This window comes from Chrysemys picta, chromosome 4, assembly GCF_011386835.1.
Source record: "Chrysemys picta bellii isolate R12L10 chromosome 4, ASM1138683v2, whole genome shotgun sequence".
Taxonomy (NCBI): Eukaryota; Metazoa; Chordata; order Testudines; family Emydidae; genus Chrysemys; species Chrysemys picta.
In genome coordinates, this window is record NC_088794.1 from 88,245,914 (window position 1) to 88,258,635 (window position 12,722).

The window sequence follows — 12,722 nt, forward strand, 5'->3', positions numbered from 1 at the left end:
TGACACTACACCTCTACCCCAATATAACATGACCCCATATAACACGAATTTGGGGATATAATGCGGTAAAGCAGTGCTCCAGGTTGGCGGGGCTGCGCACTCCGGCAGATCAAAGCAAGTTCGATATAACGCAGTTTCACCTATAACATGGTAAGATTTTTTGGTTCCCGAGGACAGCGTTATATCGGGGTAGAGGTGTATTTTAAATAGGGCTGGGTGAACTGCTCTGGGTAAACTATGAACTGCATATACACACGCACTCTCATATACCCCTTTTAGACCTGATTCGCCGCCCACTTACATCAGTTTGACATTGGTATCCCTTTGGCCCGGAACCTTAATCCAAACTCAAACCAAACTCTGAACCTTTTTGGAAGGGGAAACCAGTTCTGTTACCTTTTTATCTGGTATTCATTTCTCTTTCTGACGTGCTACCTTCACACTCGCAGGTTCTGGCCAGGTCCAGAAGGACTGGAGTAGCTCTATGGCTATTTTCTTGACACTTCCACTCTGACCAAAAGCAAGATGTGCTGGAAATGTCAAGAGCAAGCCTGTTCGGTATGATTTGCAGCCCAGTTTTCCAGATTCCAGAGGTTGGGCTAACCAGCCAGCCCTTTGGGTATTACCTGAACTAGCCTTGCTGAGATTCCCCCATCAGTGATTGTATGGCACACTAAGCCACATCCTGCTTCCACTGAAATCAGTGGGAGTTTGGCCAGTTATTTCAGTGGGAGCAGGTTTAGACTCTATGTTCTTCCTTGATCTGGTTCTGTAAAACATTTGAAAAATGGGTTGCAATAGATAAGCAGTAACTTTATTTCCTAAGTGTTTTGGGGACTATCCACTACCAAGGATCCTCCCTTTTCTTGCCTCCCCGCTGTGTTTTCCCATGGTCGCCCCTCCCCTTCAAAACCGCATGCCAGGGTAATCTGCTTTCATCAAGGGAGGTGCACGGTTGCTGCAGGCCTCAAGAATTGCAGAATCATTCTAATTTTTTCCTGATGACTCAACATGTGGCGTGTGCTACTTGTAAGGGGTTCGAGCGTCCTGCAGCGACTTTCATAGCCTATAAATGCAGCAGGCCGTGAGGCTGCATTGCAACACAATGACATTTGCATGAAAGGTAATGATGTTGCACTAAAACATCATCAGGTTGTACTGTAATATGCCCATGCAATGTAAATATCACGGGGCAATTTTCAAAGGAACCACACGGGGGCTGGACACCTATCTGCCCTTTGTGCTTATGAAAATCTTCCCCCACAAAACTGTGACAGCCAGGGCTGGCTCCAGGCACCAGCCAACCAAGTATGTGCTTGGGGCGGCTCCTGGTAAGGGGCGGCCAATCTTGGGGTAGCAGGGGGCGGCGGGGGGGGGGGGGTGTTCCGGCGGTGCAGTGCTCGGCGGGGGATGTTCGGCGGTGCGGCGCTCCGCGGGGAGGGGTTCAGCAGCGCGGCGCTCGGTGGGGGGTGTTTGGCGGCGCTTCGCGCGGGGGGGTTTCCGGCAGCGCGGTGCTCGGTGGGGGATGTTCGGCAGCGCGGCGCTCAGGGATGTTCAGTGGCATGGCGCTCGGCGGGGGGTGTTCGGCAGTATGGCGCTCGGGGATGTTCGTCAGCGCGGCGCTCGGCGGGGGTGTTCGTCAGCGCGGCGCTCGGCGGGGGTGTTCGTCAGCGCGGCACTCGGCGGGGGGTGTTCGTCAGCGCGGCGCTCGGCGGGGGTGTTCGTCAGCGCGGCGCTCGGCGGGGGGTGTTTGGCAGCGCGGCGCTCGGCGGGGTGGGGTTTCGGCGGCGCAGCGTTCGGCGGGGGGGGTTGGCAGCGCAGCACTTGGCGGGGGGTGTTTCAGCGGCGCAGGGCTGTGCTGGGGGAGGGGGTACGGCGGGGCGGCGCTTTTTTTTGCTGCTTGGTGTGGCAAAAAAGTTAGAGCCGGTCCTGGTATTTCCCATACACTAGCTCCCAAAGGCCTTGATTCAGCAAGTCACTTAAACATATACTTAAAGTTACATACTTTGTTGAGTTGGGGCCAAAGCTCGCAACAGTTTGCAGTCCCCTTCAGAGCTCATCTAGATGTCTCCTAGGTGGGGGAGCTCTGCCAGCCATGTGACATGCTGCTAGTGCCCCACCAGGGGAACACTGCCTGCTGCCTCCACAACATTTCCAGCCTGCACAAACTCCTGAAACCGGTGACTGAAGGCGTGCAGGAGAGTCTGCCATACTATAGAGAAGAGAACTAGCCACAAGGCTGCAAAGCTGTATTCTGTATGAAAACTGGCATGGTTATTGGCTCTATAGCTCATCACTCCCAGGTTACAGCTCTCCGCACCGCAAAGATGGATATTTTATGGCAGTGGTTCTCAAACTTTTGTACTGGTGACCCATTTCATATAGCAAGCCTCTGAGTGTGACCCCCCCTTATAAATTAAAAACACATTTTTATATATTTAACACCATTATAAAATGCTGGAGGAAAAGCGAGGTTTGGGCTGGAGGCTGACAGCTCGCAATCTCCCATGTAATAACCTCATGACCCCCGGAGGGGTCCTGACCCCCAGTTTGAGAACCCCTGTTTTATTGTTTTACTTTGTTGTTTCCCCCTTCTCTCCTGCTTTTTTTTTAAGGCTATTAAACACAGTATCACAAAATAATGTTATAACACTTACTTTCTGACAACCAACACAAGCAAGAAAATTCACAGACAAGTGGAAACTACCAAAATCAAATCTCCTGGTTGAGGGTGCAATCACTGACAGCAGGGGTCAGGGAGGATGGTCTTTCCCTATGTTCAGCACTGCACAATCAGCTAGCGTTAGGGGGAGAGGAAATGTTATTTCTCTTAAGCAGTAAGTAGTGACTCTAGTAGAGGCAGCAGACTGAACTTGATGGGCCAATGGTCTGATCCAGGATAGCAAATCTATGTCTCCTAAATTTCCCAATCCAGTCTAGGCCTTGTAGCACATAAAGGGAAAATTTCTCTTCTTGGATCTACCATATTCTGCCTTCATTGTGTGGCTGGAATGTCCAACTTAGGTCAATAGGAATTTTACCATGTAATGAGCGCAGATATGCATTGTGGACAACAGAGCCACACCATAGATTCAAGAAGAGAATTCTGGCCATCGTGTATCTTTTTCATATCCATGCAGTAAAAAAGCACACAAGCATGAGAACCTTCATATTATTAAAAGGTCTTTTTCTATCATGTTGTTAAGTATACAGTGATGTGGGTGTATCTCTTCTTCCAGCAATACTGGCTTGATCATGTTGTCTTAATCAGGCAACAGTCCCGCTTATGTCAATGGGGAGAGTTTCTCCAGATAGCATTTGTATCTAAAGTCCAGAACACTCTGTGTATATTCACAGTCTGCAAATTCTAGCCAGATCAAGAATGATCACTAATAACCAGTCCAGCGGTCATCAACTGGATGTTAGAGAGGGGTCCAAGTCTCAGAGTTTGATTCTGGATTTGAACCTAGGGGTATTTGGGTCTGGGTTTTGGTTTGACACAGTAGAGAAACGGGTCAGTTGTGAAATTTGGCTCTGGCTTGAGATGCGGCTCTGGATTTGAGTTTTCCTAATGTTTGGAAATTCAGAGGTGAGATTTGGTTCCAGCATATCTGTAAGGAAGATAACCACCCAGTACTTCTGGCCACAGAGACCCCCTGACAATGGTAATTGTTTTTTATTTTTTTTATAAATTGTGCAGGGATCATTAGAATATGCAAGAAAACATAGTCTAATGGCAAAATCTTAGGATTATAATAAAAGAATAGCTCATGATATGGTTGCGTTTTATAGTCCTAGTGAAGGACCAGCAAAGGTCATCCTCCTTTTTTTGGCTTGGCCATTAGGGGCACAAAAACCATTTTCCACCGTGGGCGGCAGAAGGGCTAGGGCCACTTCTGACTTTGAACATCTCAATACTGAAGATACAATTGGCTTCATTTTACCTGTATTTGGAGACCTAATTCTGCTCCCACTGAACTCAGCAAGAAGCAGGAGCAGGCTCTAGGAGCCTCTCTCAGGCCTCTGCCCAGCTTGCTGACATGCCCTTCGATGCCACAAGTTTGAGCACTTCTGAATTTAAGCTACTTGGGGCCTTGATTAAAGCCCATTGAAATCAATGGAAAGACTCCCACTGATTCCAATAGGCTTTGGATCAGGGCCACTACATTTAGAAAGTATATACATTCAGAGCAGAATGACACCTTTATGGACTGATTACACTTTCAGCTACTACAGATGCTCCCCAACTTACGCAAGCGTTCCGTTGCGGAACGCCTTGAGTAACTCAAATTTTGCGTAAGTCGGAAAAGTATACCCAACAATTATGCAAAAAAACCCACCCCTCCTATTTCTAGCTTACGGAACTTTTTCCGTAAGTACGGATTTGCGTAAGTCGGGTATGTGTAACCTGGGGGGCGTCTTGTATTATGTATTGATTTTACTGTCACATTCAGCATTGCTTACTTCCCCCATTATATCTGCTAAAATGATCAGAAACAGACTTTAAAAGTGACCCCCCCCAGTGAGCTGAATGGGGTACCTACCTCTCTGTCATTGTTTCAGGCCTTCTGTAGTCTCAGAAAAAAACAACACTGCATTCGATAACCTTCCAAATGTGATGTGAGTCTTTCTCCTCATCCGAAAGGGCTAGAAACAAGGTTGAAATCCTGGCCCCATTGAAATCAATGGGCATTTTGTCATTGACTTCAACGGGGCCAGGATTTCACCATGACTCTTTTTTGTAATGAAAGCTTAGATTGTGCCCAATTTGTATATGTCACTATGTCCATATCAGCACATCATGTGGGCTACATCTGTCTCATATGTTTGAAACCCCTGCTTTAGACCTTTGCAGCTACTAGGGCATGGTGGTGAACTTAAGTACAAAAAATAGGGTGCCTTGCTTGGCTTTATACTCTCGCACAGGAGAAATTTGGCCTATTTTAATGTTCAAATTGACAAATGTACCAAGCAATGGGGGGAGGGGAGAGAATCCTTTCTGGGCATAGCAATCCAGCAGTGTCCTCCCTACGTTTTTGAATATTCTTGCCATTTGGTATAAACTGGTGTTTTCCAAAGGCAAAAGTAATTCCTGGCAAGTATATTTTACTTTCTTATTAACTAAAACAAAGACATTAAATAAATACATATAATTATAAATAAACATTAGTAATACTTTGCACTTCTTTAGCACCTTTCATCTAAACATCTCAAAGTGATTTACAAAGTTTGCGGGTTATCCCCATTTTACAGATGGATAAACTAAGGTATAGCAAGGCTATGAGCCTGATTCTGCTTCCTTTTAAATCAGTGCCATTCATTTCCATGGGAGCAGGATCTGGCTCTAAGGATACATCTACACAGCAGAAAAACAACAAAAAACAAAACCAAAAAACCCACATCAGTGAGTCTCAGAGCCCAGGCCAACTGACTTGGAGTCATGCTGCAGGGCTACAAATAGCAGTGTAGACTTGGGGCTTGGGCTCTAAAACCCAATGGGGGTGGGAGAGTCTTGGACCCTGGGCTTCAGTGCAAACCTGAATGTCTACACTTGTATTTTTAGCCCCGCACCACGAGCCCTGCAAGCCCAAGTCAGCTGATCCAGGCCAGCCTCGGGGCTTTTACTGAAATGTAGATGTACCATAAGCAACTTGCCCAGTGTTACACAGCAAGTCAGTGGCAGAGCTGGGAATAAAATCCAAGTCTCCTGACTCCTAATCCCCTTCTGTTTATACTAGATAATACTGTCTTTCTTCCCAGTGATCCAGAGGGAGCAAATACCATAAGACTCGGTACAAACCACCCACCCTCTTCACTTCCAACACTGTTTTTTATACTATTTCCATGGTTCGTACCCTGGTAACATTGGTCTGACATTATCATTGCCATTGCCATTAACATAACATCCTCTTTAAAATCTTTTCAGATCTGCTGCCATCTCAAGAAAAACTTTGAAGAGCATTCTATTTAGAAATGAATCTGTGAAATGTAACACATATTTTGTCTTTCTGTTCCCCTGTATTTTGTATTATTAGAGCCATTTGTATGAACACAGGAGCTTTGCCATTCCTGCTGCTTCTCTCCCATCTGAAGTGATCATGTTCTGTTTGTGACATCATCACCATTTCCACAGCAACCTGATATGATGTCACAGACAGTCGAGTATACCTCCATTTATGAACAAACTACTGGTGCACCACGAACTTGTAAGAAACATGGCAAAGCTTTCTGTATTCGAGCAGCTATGTTTTCATAACAATAACTAAGGAGAAAATAAATGCAGAAAATCTGAGCAGAATGATCTCTCTATATAGAATGTTTTCCATGAGGTGTGAGAAGGTTTTTCACAATCCCAGTTCCTTAACAGCAGGACTCATTCCACTGTACATGATATCTAGTTAGAGTTGTGAAAATGCCACATTCCTCTGCTGAGTGAATCCACAACAAAACATAATTTGTCCCCGAATGTGCATTTTTTTGTTTTACTTGTCATAAAGAACAGAACGTAATCATTAGCACCAATGGACAACTAAATGTTGTAATGTTTAGTAAGTCATGATTAGAGCTGGGTGAACTATTCACTGCAAATAATTTACTTGACAAATTTAATCCCCTTTTCTTTTGACAAATGATTGTAAACAGGCAGGTTTTCAGAAGTTTGTTCATTTTCTGACCTTATTCAATGAATGGTTTGTGCAAACATATTTCAATCTATGGATTGCTCATGAACCTTTCACCATAACTATCATATCAAGTAATAGTTATTCATAATTTGCTATTAAAGCTGTGTGATTGGTCACCTAAGTCACATGGTATTATTTCTGCTCCCTGATTGGATAACTCCATAACACATATAGAGCTTTCAAGAAGGCCACACAATCACTTCCTGTCAAATACCCCAGGAATGCATATTTGCAATAGTATTTGTGATAATTTCCCTTTCTGCAAACATTCTTGCAAAACAAAAATTCCTTTGTGCGATCATCTGTGGAAAGTGAATACCATCATCAAAGGGAACTCTGGGGGTTTATTTGAGTAAATGTTGATTTGCGGCATCTGCCCAGCTATGGTTATGATATCATCTTGCATGGTGTTAAAAAATCTTGTAATAGGAACCTCTTTCCACATTTTACATCAGTAGTGGATAAAGTGCAAACCATGAGCCAAATGCACCCCAGGGAGTTCTATAATGGGGCCATCCTCATCTTTAGTATGTAAGCATGACACAACGAGAAGACAATTCCCAGCCTCTTGATCCAAGCTGAAAGTCACTCAGATTGAAATGAAGTGTTACATGATGAGATGTACTCTCTACTGTCTGCCCTTGTCATAATAAAGATGAGGGTGACTGCAATTTGCTCCATTTTAGGCAAATTTGAGGTGGGCCACAGGTTTCTGGGAAGTTGCCTTTGCAACCCACAGTTGAGTAAATTTGTGTGCTTCTGCTTTAATCCTTGAACATATCTTTGTGTAGAGTGTGGATGGGGTAACTTCTCTTCTGGAAGGGATAACAAAGGTCAGTCTCGTAAAATAACCCCCAAAACAAAAGCATTTTTAAAAAGGTATGTGAAATAGCTGCCACGGGGTTTGTGCTGAACCCTACTCCCCAAAAAATAATAAATCAGGGTTAAAAACTGAAATTTTCTAATATGAAAGAGCTTTCTAATGTGTTCTGATGGGCACCAGATGATGTATTCCCCACTTATCCACAGAAAGAAAAGACCTTTCATTTTTTATCCAGGCTGGCGTGCAATTCTGCCTCAGAGACCATCTTGTCAAAGGTGCGCATGTTTGTTTCCTCACGCACCTTTTCCCGGACGTGGAAGGATGCCCGGGCGACCGACCTGGCATTTTCCAGGACAGTCTTCTTCTCCTTGAAGATCTGCTCACTCCTCTCCAGCTTCCTCTCAATGGACAGGAGGATCTCCCTGCGTCGGAAGTCCTCGTACTGCTCCACCTTCTGCTTGTTTACCTTCTGCATCTTCTCCTTCTCCAGGCGGCTGAGGACCACCTTGCGCGCTTTCTGTTGGACCACCTCCTCAGCGACCTGGGCAGCATGGTGGAGTTTCCTCTCTGTCGCTTTGGCCAGGGCCTCCAAGTGTTCCTTCTGCTCTCTCTCCTTCTTCTCGGCTGCCAGCTTGGCTCTCTGGATTTGCATCTCCTCCCGCTTAGCTCTCTCCCTTAGCTCTTGGTTCCTCTTCTCAATTAGGTGCTCATAGTTCTCCTGGGCCTTGTGCAGGTTAACCTCCAGGGAGGCCTTTAGCATCTCTTTCTCCTCTGCCTCTTGCCTGACCAGTTCCTTGAACAGGGCCTCATGCTTCAGCTTCTCAGCTTGGTTGAGCAACTTCTTTTCCTTCTGCAGCTGCAGCTCCTTCTTCAACTTCTTCTGTGAAGCAGTGGACAGCTTCTCCTGCAAAAGCTGTTCTTCTCGTTCCAGGAATTCTTTCTTGTCTTCTTCCTTTACCTTCAGGTTGTGCTCTTGATGGAGCTTCTTCTGCTTGTCTTCCAGGATGGTCCTCTCTAGCTTATCCCTTTTCATTCTGTCTTGCTTCTCCGCCTGCTCCCTCCACCTCTCTTCGTACATCAGGCACTGCTTCTGCTTCATCCTGGTAGTCTCCTTCTGTCCTTGGGTCAGCTTCCCACGGCGCTTCTCGACCTGGGACTCCCACATCTTTTGGCACTGCAGTAGAGCTCTCTGTTTCTCTTTCTCTTCCTGCTCCTTCTGCTGCTCGGCCCGTCGCCGCTGGCTGTCCCACTGGAGGTGGGCGGCATACCTCTGCTCATTCAGGATGTTCTCCTCCTGGTGCTTGGCTATCATCAGGGCAGCTATCTTCCTGTCCCTCTTGGGCACCTCCTTGAGACCTTTCTTCTTCTTCACCTCCTTGACGATCTTCTCCACTTTTTTTGTGGTCTGTGGGGAGTGGCTCAGATCCCCCAGGCTGAAGCTTCTGCCCACCAGAGAGTTCATGGCAGCCACTGCCCTAGTCTGAGGGGTCCCCTTGAGCCACTTGTCCCTAAAGCTTTCTCCGCTGTAGGACGAGGATGCCCCTGATTCAGAGGAGGTTTTGGTGGAGAACCCCTCCCTCCGTTTCTGCAGCGAGTCCAGGGAGTGGCTCTTGGTCTTGGGCCCAGTAGGAGCCCCTGCCCCTGGGGCTAGGGCGCAGCTCCCATTGGTGGTGGTTTTGAAGGAGATCCTGGCAGCTGGGGATGAAGGGAGGCTGCTTAGCATGAGGGGAGTGAAAATCCTTCTCTTCTCCTCTCGGATAATCCTTTCTCTTTCCTCCCGACACTGCTGCAGCTTCCTCTGCCGGTCCATCTCGTAGACCTCGTACAGGCCGGCTGCCACCCGCATGGACCTGCCCGGGGCCTCCCTCACCAGCTCACTCAGGGCCCTGGGCAGCAGCTCCACCGGCTTGACCGCACACCGGGCGCACGCTTCCAGGGAGCGGGGACTGGTGAGCACGTAGCGGCTGCCCTCGGCCTCCGGACAGTCGAAGTTGAAGAGGTCCAAGTGCAGCAGCGGGGACTGCTCGCGGCGTCTCCCCGGCTCCCCCGCGGGCGTTGGCGGCGGCGGACACGGGGCCCCTCCGCCAGCTGCTGCCGGGGACGCCCCATCTCCAGCTGCGCCGCCTGGGTCTGTGCATTTCTCCTCGCCCGGCTCCGCCGCCGGATCCACCATGCCTGACCCGTCGGAGACTCTGCAATGAAAAAAAACCCCACCAGGGGGATAAATCATACAATACCCCGGCCAGCCGATTTAATCCACGCGAGGATTAACCGGGCGCTGCTCTCACGCACACAAAACTGATGCAACCCTGAGCAAAGAGGCAAAGCGGGGAGGAAAACAGCCCGCGGTCACTGGAGGCACAGTATAGCCTGTGTGTGTGTTAATTTCATGCAGTAACATTTCTGCTGGAAGTTGCAAAGTCATAACTAGAGGCACATGAAAGGACCAGCCGCCCAGGCAGCATTTGGGATGCAGGCTTCTCAGACTGGGCGGGTTTATTTGTGCAGGGGCCAAAGGCACTGGCTTTTAAGTGTCATGTCCCCTCTCAGACATTAACCTTGGGCAGAGGGGCAGTGAGAAGGAGGGTGACAAGCCAAGCTGCAGTTCGATTCTTATTCCTAAAGGAGGGGACGGCTGGCAAAGGCATTGTTGCACACCGGATCAAACAAACAGCGATACCAAGCAAACACCCTTTCGCTTTCTCAATGCAACATTTCCGCTCTCCTTATTCTGTGGCTGGAATGCAGCGCGAGGATACGGACCATGCAGAGCCTCTGCTAACAGACTGCCTGGCAAAAAGCCCCTGCTCTTTCTCCGCCGAGCACAGAAGCATCATCCTGCGACACGGAGAACATCCCTCCCCATGCATGTGAGCCTGTGACTCCAGGCGTAATGCTCCTGGCTCCCCCCGCCCTAAAACAAACCCCAAACAAACGTGCATCAGCCTACGTCTGCAGACAACATGCTAAGGCTTAAACGTCCTCCTGGATCATTCAGGATAGAGCGGAATTGTGGATGTCATTCACTTACGGCACTTTGCTTTGGCTCTTTCAGCGGCAGGCGGAACCGTGGGCTTTTGTCCCCTTGCCTCCTCCTCCTCTTCAGTAGATGTAACAAGCTGTTTAGTGCTGGATCAGGTTACTGGTGGTAACAGCGGCAGCTGCCCCTCCATGGCTCCCAGCAAACCCTGCGCAGACACTTCACCTAAACACAGGAGGAGGGTGCAATCTCAGGCATTCTATTAAGGAGACAGATAGCTACACCTCTGACCTCTCTTCTCTGCAGCCTCCAAAATCTTGCCATTTACCTCGGTCTCCTTCCCCAGCTATCCTTGGTAGAGGCTGGGATTTGATGAGAGCAAGGGTTGGCTGAAGAAGGGGAGGGGGGAACAAACCACCCACAACCCCAAACTGCTTCTCTTTTCATGACGGGGACAAAAAGAAGGGACAATGAATAAATGATGAGCAGTTCTCCAAGTAGCACTAGGGTCATCCTGTCTGGCAGTTGTAGCATGGGGTGGTTTAGGTGAAGGTGACTAATTTCACGAGCAAATTTATTAGCTTCCCAGGGTTTCCCCTCCCTCTTTTTTTTTTTTAACTCTTTAGAATGCTCTGAAATAAAAGGCCCAGGTGAATTCTTACTGGAGAGAGTCATTGTGGTGTAAAGCAACAGCTGCTATCCTGCCAATTCCATAAAGTGTATGTGTGTATGTTTACCTATGAATGTTTTTTTTTAATCATATTACTGTAGTGCATACAGGCCCCAGTGGAGGTCTGGGCCCCATTATGCCAAGCTCTGTATATGTACTTAAAAAGAGACAGTCCCCACCCCCAAGATTTTATAGACTATATAGAAAAGACAGAAGAAAGTGTGGAGGAAAGGCGGGACTATTAACCTCATTTTACAGATGGGGAACTGAGACACACGGAGATTAAGTGACTTGCCCAAGGTCCCAAAGGGAATATGTGGCAAAGCTGGAAATTAAACCAACATCTTCTGAGTCCCAGTCCAGTGCCTTGACCACAAGACCTTACTTCCCCTACTAAGAATGTTATCTACTGTTACTTTTATTCCATTTTTGCTTACTGGGGAGAGAATTGAGGGGAAATAGCTCACTATGTAAATATATTGTAATAAATCTGAAGCCTCCTTGGACTTAATGGTTATCACTATTCAACTTGTCTTGGCTTCACTGTCACCTCTGAGATAAAGAGCTTCCTGCTATAAAAGCACAGTTGAATGTATGGGGAATCTCTGCTAGCTGTCTGACACAGCTAAGCAGTTCTGATTCTATCCAATAGAGGGGCAGTAGTAAACATACTAGCCAGTTCATTACAACCCTTAATGCTGTTAATCAACTTGCCATTTAATTGATACATTTACAGTTTAGGGTTACTTGAAGAACATGTGACCAGTCAAATGACCTCTAGGACAGCCCCAATTTAAGGGTAAAGTGTAGCTTAAGGGTCAAATGTGGCCCACAAAGGCCTAAAATGCAGTCTGGGACTGCCCTCTCCTTGTAACAGCAAGGTAAGGACTAGTGACCAACTGCAGGTTGTTATTGCTGGTGCACTCAGATAACAAACACTTTTGACCTGTCTGCTTAGGGATTTCTAGCACACCCACACCAGTATACCAAGTAGGTAGGTGGCAAACTCTACCAACAAACAATACTGATTTATCAAATCTAATGGATTTATCATCATAGTATCTAGGTGACAATTGTAAAGATCAGCAACCAGATTCACACGTAAATTGTGAATTCTTTAGGACACGACAGTGTGCTCAATGCCTCGCACAGTGAGGGTTGGGCCTGTAGGTGCTACCATAATGCAAATAACTAGTAAAACTAATAATAATAGATGCATTGTTACTGCTTAACTAGGACTATATTATCTGCCTTATGAAAAATATTAGAGTTGCATGTGTTTGTGTTTTGATATAAATCTTATGTACATTGATATGCAAATTTATACATGGATCTTTGAAAGTTGCTATTGCAACCTTCACTGTTGCCTAGTTTGGGCCTTGTTCCTTCTGGTTTACTTATGGACCTGCTTTACACAAGGAATACTAAAAGCAGCCTTCTGTGTCTTTATGAGGTATTAGTATGCACAGTCTGCTCACAGGGCCATATTAATCTCTCTCTAGAGGACTAATGGAGACCAGAGGCTGAATGTCCAAGGGCACTCTGGAGGTATTGAAGAGACACATT

At 47.0% G+C, this 12,722-nt stretch overlaps 1 protein-coding gene across 1 annotated transcript; it reads right to left on the reverse strand.

Moving 5' to 3' along the window:
- Positions 1 to 5,702: 5,702 nt before the first annotated feature.
- On the reverse strand, positions 5,703 to 10,699 carry CCDC177 (coiled-coil domain containing 177). Its single transcript, XM_005305934.4, has 2 exons — positions 10,538 to 10,699; positions 5,703 to 9,698 (listed from the first exon to the last, which is right to left on the reverse strand). Exon 2 carries the CDS (start codon positions 9,677 to 9,679, stop codon positions 7,727 to 7,729), a length of 1,953 nt encoding a protein of 650 aa, XP_005305991.2. The 5' UTR covers positions 9,680 to 9,698; positions 10,538 to 10,699; the 3' UTR covers positions 5,703 to 7,726.
- Between the last annotated feature and the right edge of the window lie 2,023 nt (positions 10,700 to 12,722).